The sequence below is a fragment of the Rana temporaria genome, chromosome 1, assembly GCF_905171775.1.
Source record: "Rana temporaria chromosome 1, aRanTem1.1, whole genome shotgun sequence".
In the NCBI taxonomy this organism is placed as follows: Eukaryota; Metazoa; Chordata; class Amphibia; order Anura; family Ranidae; genus Rana; species Rana temporaria.
In genome coordinates, this window is record NC_053489.1 from 684704942 (window position 1) to 684715518 (window position 10577).

General features: G+C 44.5%; 1 protein-coding gene across 1 annotated transcript; it reads left to right on the top strand.

The window, feature by feature from the left end:
* Positions 1–6350: 6350 nt before the first annotated feature.
* Positions 6351–8547, top strand: LOC120945967 (E3 ubiquitin/ISG15 ligase TRIM25-like; the record flags this gene model as incomplete). The annotated part of the gene is made up of 1 exon (XM_040360571.1): positions 6351–8547. A coding segment is annotated over one exon (1755 nt), but the record flags the coding sequence as incomplete, so codon positions are not given.
* Between the last annotated feature and the right edge of the window lie 2030 nt (positions 8548–10577).

A 10577-nucleotide genomic window follows, 5' to 3' on the forward strand; every position in this document is an offset into this window, starting at 1 on the left:
GACCCATATGGATTTCCCCCAGAAACGAGACACACAGCTCTATTTGAGGTTCAAAACGGATAGACTCTTTAATGAGAAACTCAGGCTCTTTATATACAGTCAGTAAACAAGAATGAACAATGACTCAACTCCACCCACAATATTATACAATGGTTACTAATGAGCCCCTCTCAATACACATTCCTTTAGTAGACATAATTTACATGAGCTAATTAACTAATCATTTACCCAGACAAAGTGACTCCGAGATATGACCTTTCCAGATAGACACCTGCTATACAATACACATTCCTTTAGTAGACATAATTTACATGAGCTAATTAACGAATCATTTACCCAGACAAGGTGACTCTGAGATATGACATTTCCAGATAGACACCTGCTATACAATACACATTCCTTTAGTAGACAGAAATGGCCAATCAGAGCTACTAAGCTCTTCTGACATTATTCTTCTTCCCTGTTCCCTGTTTTCCTGTGTCTAAAATGCTCTCTGTGCGTTACAATAGATCAGGGATCTATTGTTGTTGGGGGATATGTTGTTCCTGCCAGGGATCTAGTTTTGTCAAGGATCTATTGTTGTTCTCATGTGAACTTGTGTTCCCATCAGGGATCTATTGTTGTTGGGGGATCTGTTGTTCCTGCCAGGGATCTAGTTTTGTCAAAGATCTATTGTTGTTCTCATGTGAATTTGTGTTCCGATCAGGGATCTAGTGTTGTCAAGGATCTATTGTTGTTCTCATGTGAACTTGTGTTCCGATCAGGGATCTATTGTTGTTGGGGGATCTATTGTTCATGCTATTGAGCTAATGTTGTCAATGATCTATTGTTGTTCTCATGTGAACTAGTGTTCCGATCAGGGATCTATTGTTGTTGGGGGATCTGTTGTTCCTGCCAGGGATCTAGTTTTGTCAAGGATCTATTGTTGTTCTCATGTGAACTTGTGTTCCCATCAGGGATCTATTGTTGTTGGGGGATCTGTTGTTCCTGCCAGGGATCTAGTGTTGTCAAGGATCTATTGTTGTTCTCATGTGAACTTGTTTTCCGATCAGGGATCTAGTGTTTTTGGGGGACCTAATTGTTCCTGCCAGGGATCTAGTGTTGTCAAGGATCTATTGTTGTTATCATGTGAACTAGTGTTCCGATCAGGGATCTATTGTTGTTCTTGTCATTTAAAGTAGTGTTCCTCTTAGGGATCTACTTTTTTGGGGAATCTATGGTTCCTGTCTGCATCTACTATTGCCAGCATGGGATATACTGTTCCTGCCAGGGGATCTATTGATGCCGGTGTGCTCTATTGTTGCTGTCTTCAAGAGGGAGTTCATGCCGCCATTCTCTGTGCAAACAAGTGGCATGTATGGAACTACAACCAGCATGCCTAGGCAAGGAAAATATAATAAAAAGGTTAAACTTACTTTTGGCAGTGCGGTCGGTCTCAGACAATATGCCCCAATCCTCAAAGGTCAGGCGAGAAATGTCCAGCCAGGCATTGTCCCTCTTCATTTGGTCCTTGTAAAAGGGGTCCCTCTTGTCGTAGAGGCATGGTCTCTCTTTTACCAGCCTTATAAGGGACTCATTATACACGGCCTCTTTCCTAACTCTGGCAGTCATGCTGCAAACAGAGACAACGTACTAAGAAAGTGAAAGTAATCCGTGCCAAGAAGGTGGGGGCTGCCTGGGGACAGGGGAGTACCTGGTGGCTTCTGGGTAAATTCCTCTCTGCTTCTGGCAAAATCGCCTCACTATGAACAGTGATCAGACTTGAAAGCTACTTCCATTGAAATCAATGGGTAGGAATCGCCTACAAGTCGGATTGAAGTAGTACAGGAACTTCTTTTTGAAGTCGGATCGCCTTGAGTAGTGTGTATTAACACCACTCCCATTCACTTGCATTGTTTTTCTTGACAGCACGACTTGGGACGACTTGAGGCGATTTCAAGTCGGATCACAAATCGCCCCAGTGTGAACCGGCTCTTAGACTGTGCTAACTCACAACACACATCTATCATCAATAGAACTTTCACACAATACAGTGTCAATTAGCATAACACAATGAAAGGTTCTTAGAAGGCATACTAAGATTAATTTACATCACAGTAGCAGACTTAATTACCACAGCAAGCTTTATAGTACACATCAGCCAACACACAATATATATATACAATATATACAATATCTTTACCGCATTAAATGTGACTAGCACAGACCATAGTGGGGTTCTCATTCACCCTGTGCCCCTACACAGGGTGATATACACATAAGAGGCATCGGTGAAGCTGAAACAGGAGTATCTCACACTTTCTAAGCGCTTCTGGATTCCACGGGCCCTCCCGTTACAGTAGCATCCCTGCACACGCTGGCAGGAACACATGTCTGGGGTCACCCAGATCATGTCTATGTCACTATCATATAAGTCCATTTCCCTGGGTAACTTTATTTATTAAATGTCAAAATAATAATACAGAGGAGGAAAAAATATTCTTGACACAATGTTTCCACAGATTATTGTCTTTTATTTTCCCCATATAGGGGGATTATTGTCGGGAATCCTCCCATATATCGTGTGTGTTCTTACGCAGAAAGATTCCTCTGACTACGAGTCAGCCTAAGTCTCAGCCTCGCCCTGTGTAGGAATGTACAGAATCGTTCACGTTAGTTAGGGAGTGTCAGAGACTTTACTGTCATTCTTTCTTCTATTCTCAGCGATGGCGTTTGCTGATCTGAGGAAAGAGCTGGAATGTTCCGTCTGTCTGGACTTTTATACAGATCCTGTAACCAGGGCCGGATTAACAATGGGGCTGATGGAGCTGCAGCTCCAGGCCCCTTTCTCAAGATAGGCCCATTTGCCCCAAAAAAAAAAAAAAAAATTTTTTTTTTTTTTTTTTTTTTTAAGATTTTTTTTTTTCTAAGATCGAATTTGGGAGGTTGTAGCTCGATGACCAGAGGTCACAGAAACCCCACATTTGGGGGTAGGCATGGGAAGAGCTACCCCACAACTGGTTAAAATATGGGATGGCTATCATTTATGGTTCCAGAGATACGGGCCTGCTTGCACAGCCTGTCAGAAGCTACATTCAGAGCGGCCAATATAAATACAAGCTGACACACTACGGCAGACTGATAGGATCACAGTGCTTATAATAATTATTTGTATATTTATTATAATGGGCTAACTTCACTGTTTTGTTTTTATGTTTTTTTTTATTCATTGAAGTGGGCAAATGCAGTGTGACATAACATATTGCAGCAATAGCCATTGTATTCCCTAGAGTCTCTGCTAAAATATATATAATGTTTGGCGGTTCCAAGTAATTTTCTAGCAAATAATATTGCTTTCTAACTTAAGAAACAAGTGTTGGACTTTAAGTGGTTAAATTTAGTTACAATGTTAGTTAGTTACAATGTTTCATTTTGTTTACAAACTTCGCAGACTGCCCAGATTTGTTCTTTACACAAGTGGAGAGACTTTCAGCTGTCAAAAGAAAATATCTGGGCAGTCTGCCAAGTTTTTAACAGGAAACATTGTAACTGACACTTCCTTCTTAGATCAAAGGGATACACTTCTGTGTATCCCTTTGATCTAAGAAGGAAGTGTCAGTTACAATGTTTCCTGTTAAAAACTTGGCAGACTGCCCAGATATTTTCTTTTGACAGCTGAAAGTCTCTCCACTTGTTATATGAAAGAATCAGCAAACTCTGCATTGGAGATCGTCAGGGGGGTTGAATCGAGATCACAATTTTTTTAACGATTAATTGTGCAGCTCTAGCACGGTATTTGCGCAGCAATTTTTCAAACATGTTTTTTTGGAAAAAAATGTTTCATTCATTAAAAAAACAGTTAGTTAGTTAAGTTAGCACAATTTTTTTTGGTATCCTAAGCAATGCTTTACATTTTTTTAGGTTACATGTTTAGAGTTACAGAGGAGGTCTAGTACTATAATTATTGTTCTCGCTCTAAAGATCGTGGCGTATGTAACCTGTGTGTATCTGGCTCTGATACTACCAGTGCCTACCCAGCCACTGACTAGTATCTCTCCCCAGCCTGTCCCCACACACCCTCTCACCTGCTGACCTGTGGATGGGGGAATCACTCCTGCAGTGTTATTGTGTTCTGCCAGTGCGTACAATGATCAGTGTTGCTAACTATAGCTGGCAGCACTGATTGTTTTAAGAAAAAAAAAACAGGCTGGTTGTACTCAAGTTGATTAATAGATTGACTTGTGTAAAACCAGCTAGCCCATACATAGATTGACTATGGCTGGTCTCTGCATAATTGGCGTAATTTCAATCCATGTATGACCCGCTTAACCACTACTCAGTCCCTAAATATCCTTCCTCTCCTGTACATAGTGCCTGCTGTCATACACTTCTCTCCTGTACATAGTGCTCACTGTCATACTCTCCACACTCCTCTCCTGTACATAGTGCCCACTGTCATACTCTCCACACGTCTCTCCTATACATAGTAACCACTGTCATACCCTACACACTCCTCTCCTATACAGAGCGCCCACTGTCATACCCTCCACACTCCTCTCCTGTACATAGTGCCCACTGTCATACCCTCCACACTCCTCTCCTATACATAGCGCCCACTGTCATACCCTTCACACTCCTCTCCTGTACATAGTGCCTGCTGTCATACACTTCTCTCCTGTACTTAGTGCCCACTGTCGCACCCTCCACACTCCTCTCCTGTACATACTGCTCACTGTCATACCCTCCACACTCCTCTCCTATACATAGTGCTCACTGTCATACCCTCCACACTCCTCATCTATACATAGTGCCCACTGTCATACCCTCCACACTCCTCTCCTATACATAGCGCCCACTGTCATACCCTTCACACTCCTCTCCTGTACATAGTGCCTGCTGTCATACACTTCTCTCCTGTACTTAGTGCCCACTGTCGCACCCTCCACACTCCTCTCCTGTACATACTGCTCACTGTCATACCCTCCACACTCCTCTCCTATACATAGTGCTCACTGTCATACCCTCCACACTCCTCTCCTATACATAGTGCTCACTGTCATACCCTCCACACTCCTCTCCTATACATAGTGTTCACTGTCATACCCTCCATACTCCTCTCCTATACATAGAGCCCACTATCATACCGTCTACATTCCTCTCCTGTACATACTGCCCACTGTCATACCCTCCACACTCCTCTCCTGTACATACTGCCCCATCATACCTTCCACACTTCTCTCTGGTACGTACTACCCTCTGTCATACCCCCTCACTCTTCCTGTACATACTGCCCATTGTCATACCCTTCACACTCCTCTCCTGTACATAGTGCTTTTTTCCGTACCCTTTGTACTCCTCTCCTGTACATAGTGCCCACTGTTAGACCCTCCACATTCCTGTCCCTCACCTGCACATACTTCCCACTTATATACCGTCCATACTCCTCCCCTATGTCCCTTACCCACAAAAACAGTTCTTTAAAATTATACTGAATATCCTCAATGTTACCAGCTCTAGAATGGACACACTTTTGTTAGTTCAACTAAAGGAAATATCAGTTCTCATATTTGTTCTGCCCCATTATTAGTACTCATTTAATTTTGTGATTACTACTATGATGTATAGAGGAACATCGGGGATCTCAGCTAATCTAAATATAGCACTTATATAAAAAAGTGGCCCTGAAAATATTTTTTAAATGTTGGCAACTGTGCACTTAGGCACTGCCCAAGGGCCACCGTCCACCGGGTCAGTAGGGGGCCCCATGAGAGGCTCCTGGGATCCTGTGATAATAAAGCGGTAGTAAACTTTCCTGACATTACTACTTTTTAGAGGCCCTGGGGTAGGTTATGCCACAACGTACAAGTATGCACAGCATATTAGCACATTAGTGTACACTTCAATTTTCAGACTGAGCCCTCCAGTGCTGCGATGAATCAGGCGGGGCCTGGGCGCTTACAACTCCACCTGGTCTTCCTTCTGGGTTTTGTGCCTTTGGTCACTTGCCTTGGCTGGGCTGCGTTCATGTCATTCCCACGCATTTATTTATTATTTATTACACCCCATTCACACCTCCGTGACAAAACGCCCGACGCTGGCCACTCGTGCCGCTGGAGGGGAGAATTCCCATTGCTATCTATGAGATGGTTCACATCTCATAGACGCCGTACACCTGCGGCATGAAAAAAAGTCCCGGACCCTTTTTTTCAGGCGGCATTGGCGTTCGGCCATACAAAGCAATAGGAAGGATTTGTAAAAAAAAAGTTACACTATTCGCGGCAAAATACACCGCGTACGCGGCGTTACTTGTCGCGGAGGTGTGAATGCAGCCTAAAAGGCCCCACCAAAATCCTCAGCACCAGGCCCATGATGTTCTTAATCTGGCCCTGCCTGTAACCCTGAAATGTGGACATAACTTCTGCCGGGACTGTATTGGTCGTGTGTTGGATACACAGGAGAGGCCTGGAAGTTATTCCTGTCCTGAATGTAAACAAAGCTTTAAGAAACGTCCCGTCCTTCAGAGAAATCTGAAGCTACGTAACATAGTGGAGAATTTCCAGTCCACCCATCCACATCTGGAGGAGTCCGGGGTCTTCTGTACTTACTGTATTCACACTCCTGTACCTGCTGTCATATACTGTCTGCATTGTGAAGCTTCTCTGTGTGACAATCACCTGAGAGTCCACAGCAAGTCGCCAGAACACGTCTTATGTGACCCCACCACTTCCCTGGAGAACAGGAAATGCTCTGTCCATAAGAAGATCCTGGAGTATTACTGCACTGAGGACTCCTCCTGTATCTGTGTGTCCTGCAGGCTGGATGGAGAACATCGGGGACACCAGGTGGAGACTCTGGATGAGGCCTCTGAGAAGAAGAAGAAGAAACTGAGGAATGTTCTGCAGAAACTGATGGCAGAGAGAGAGGAGATGGAGAAAAGAGTCCAGAGTCTGCAGAAACACATGAGGAAAGTACAAGGACAAGCAGATGATGAAACAGAGAGAGTCACTGTCCTGTTCAGAGACCTCAGGAGACGTCTGGAAGACCTGGAGAAGAGAGTCCTGAGGGACATCTCCGGGCAGGCAGAGCGGATCTCCATGTTAATCAATGATCTTCTCCAGGATCTGGAAATAAAGAAGGAGGCGCTGTCCAGAAAGATGGGGGACATTGAGAAGCTGTGTAACATGACGGATCCACTGACTGTCCTCCAGGAATCAGACACAGGTGACTTGTGTGATACTGAGGATGGAGATGATGAGGAATCAGACACAGGTGACTTGTGTGATACGGAGGATGGAGATGATGAGGTCAGAGATAGACGTGATCTACTCCTCCATGATGGAGGGGATCTGGATGTGACGGGGATCTCACTCACATTACACAAAGGTTTATCTGATATCATGTCTGGGGTAAATGTAGAGAAATGTACAGGCACACATGTCTATCCACATTCTACTACAAAGAGCGAAGGTCACACCAATGCTAAACCATCCAGGAGACGTCCCCAACCCTCCCCCACCATACAACACTCACATCATCAGGCTGGAGGACCAAATGCTAGGTCAGTACAGAAAACATCGGGGGTGTCGGGGGTTACAGACATATTACTGGATGTGAGGACAGCTGGTAATGATCTGCATATATCAGATGACAGGAAAACTGCATCCTACTCATCATCACATCAGAATCGTCCAGAAACACCAGAGAGATTTCAGGGTCCTCAGGTGATGAGCAGTCAGAGGTTCTCCTCAGGAAAACATTACTGGGAAGTGGATGTCGGAGGGTCAGAGTACTGGATAGTCGGGATGTGTTACCCCAGTATAGACAGTAGAGGAGATCAGTCAGAGTCTGGATGTAATAAGAAGTCCTGGGGTTTGGAGAGGTTGGGGGATAATCAGTACACAGTGAAACATGACAATAATAACATCTCATTTCCCAGAAATGCCTCCAGTGACAGAGTCAGGATAGATCTGGATTATGAGGCTGGGCGGATCTCCTTTTATGATCTGTGTGACCCGATCCGACACCTCCACACCTTCACCACCACCTTCACTGAGCCCCTCCATGCTGTGTTATGGGTCGGGGAATATGGAGGTCAAATAAAGATATCTGGGGGGAATCAGAGGTGAGAAATCCGCCCAGAGACTGGTGACATCACAGGGTGGAGAATCTGATTGATTAAATCAATAGAATCAAAAGAAGTGTGGAAAACATTATTATTTATAAATCTGCAGGCTCCGGGGCCGTCATCTTCATCCTAAAGCTCACTTCACTACCTAGTGTGTCACTGACCAGGAACAAGCATGCAGGAGGGCAGATTGGTCAGACTTCACTGGCTGCATGCTTGTTCTGGGTCAGGGAAACAGGAGGTATTGTAGCCAGGATTGGGGTGATAACCCTGGAGCCTGCACCTTAAAAATGTATTTAGAGCAAAAATGTTTTTTGGTTTCAGTTTTGGATGGCACAATGTTGTCACCATGACAGAAAGTGAGGGAAAAACTTTCTAATGTAGTCCTGGATAGCAGTAAAAACCTGACAGGGGTTCTACTCCTCTCCCATCTATCCAAAACTTTTGTCCAGATACATACGTTATTATCTACAATGATGATTCCTAAAATTCAGTCTTTACAGGTTTCTTTACATGACAAATTAATTTGCTCCGCCCCCTCACTTTGATTGGCTTTAATATTTGTCCCTCTTATTATGGGCAATATTAGTCTTGTTCCTATTGGTTATGATGTAGAGGGGGCGGGGATTGATCAGCGATGATTCTGGCGGTGTGGTGTGGGTGTGGTAGTGTGGACAGATGACGGGAGTATACAGTCTCAGAAAGAGGAAATCTACGACTCTGTATATGGGAATATTGATCAGTGATTGGATATAGATAGAATGATGAGATAGATTGGATTATAGCTACAATTCGTATTAAATCCTTTGTTCCCTCTATAGAGCACCTCTTTGATCCTTATGGGGCAGAACAATTTTTGGATTTCCTCTATGGCCATATTCATCTGATAACGAAAAACAATTATTATGTGATTTATTTATGAATAAATTACATTATTAAGTGCTTATATGCTAATGTTAGGGGGCCATATTCTTGTCCTTTCTGCGGCGGCATCGCGTAAGCTATTTACACTACGCCGCCGCAACTTACTGGAGCAAGTGCCGTATTCCCCAAGCACTTGCTCCGTAGTTTGCGGCGGCGTAGTGTAAAAGGCCCGGCGTATCCCCGCGTAATTCCAAGGGGGCGGCTTGTATTTAAATTAAGCGCGCCCCCGTGCCGTTCGAACTGCGCATGCGCCGGGCTTAAAATAGCCCAGTGCGCATGCTCCAGTTCTTGACGGAAAACGTCAATGACGCCGACGTGTGCGTCATTGACGTAAAGTCGTATTCAAGAACGACTTAAGAAAACGACGTACCCGACGGGAAAAGACGACGCGGACCCGACGCCATACTTAACATGGCATACGTGGGACTGGCGTAAGGTTACCCCTCATATAGCAGGGGTAACCTTACGCTTACGCAAACGACGTAAGCGACGGTTACGCGACGCGATTTCGTTCGGGAATCGGCGTATCAGGCTCATTTGCATAAACAAATGAGACCTGAACGTAAACGCCACCTAGCGGCCGGCGGCAAATTACATTTAAGATCCGACAGTGTAAGTGACTTACACATGTCGGATCTTCAGCGTATCTATGCGAAAATGATTCTAGGAATCACTCGCATAGATACGCGGGTCAAAAAAGAGAGATACGATGGAGTATCCTGAGATACTCCGTCGTAACTCTTCTGAGAATATGGCCCAGGATCTTTATATAATAACAGGTTCTCTTGGTAGAATGACTTTGCAGAAAGATGTTATTAGAACAAATTGTTGATCTCCGGATCCTTGGAAGGTCTTGTTGGGGAACATAGAGACAGTTGGTCTCCTTCTTCTACAAATGAGGGATTTGGGAGTCTGGAGGAGGGACAAGCTGATAAGATGTTCATAGATAACAGAAATTAATTGTGCCATTCAATGAACAAATTCTGTGTGTGCAAATTCTTAGGTGAATGATTTAATGTGTAAAATGTTGATGTTTGGGACGGTCCGCCATGACAACTGTCCAGGATTGGAGGGTAGAAGCCTCCCGTTTGATGAAGAGGTCGGATCCTTCATCTCTTTCTAACCTTTACTTTTACTTTGTAACTCTTCTCTTCTAAATAAACTTTCAAAACCTTCACTGTGATCCGAGGTTGTTATTTGTTATGTCTAACAGTGAATGTGGTTTTTGTCTGGTAAAGTTCATTAATTGCAAAATCAAAGTTAACCACTTCCCGACCGCCGCATGTAGATATACGTCGGCAGAATGGCACATCAACGTACCTGTACGTGCCTGCCTAGACGTGGGTCGGGGGTCCGATCGGGACCCCCCCCGCTACATGCGGCGGTCGGATCCCCTCGGGGAGCGATCCGGGACGACGGCGTGGCTATTCGTTTATAGCCACCCCGGAGCTTCACTGTGGCGGCGCATCGATCGTGTCATCCCCTTTATAGGGGAGACACAATCGATGACGTCATTCCTATAGCCACACCCCCCTACTGTTTTAAACAC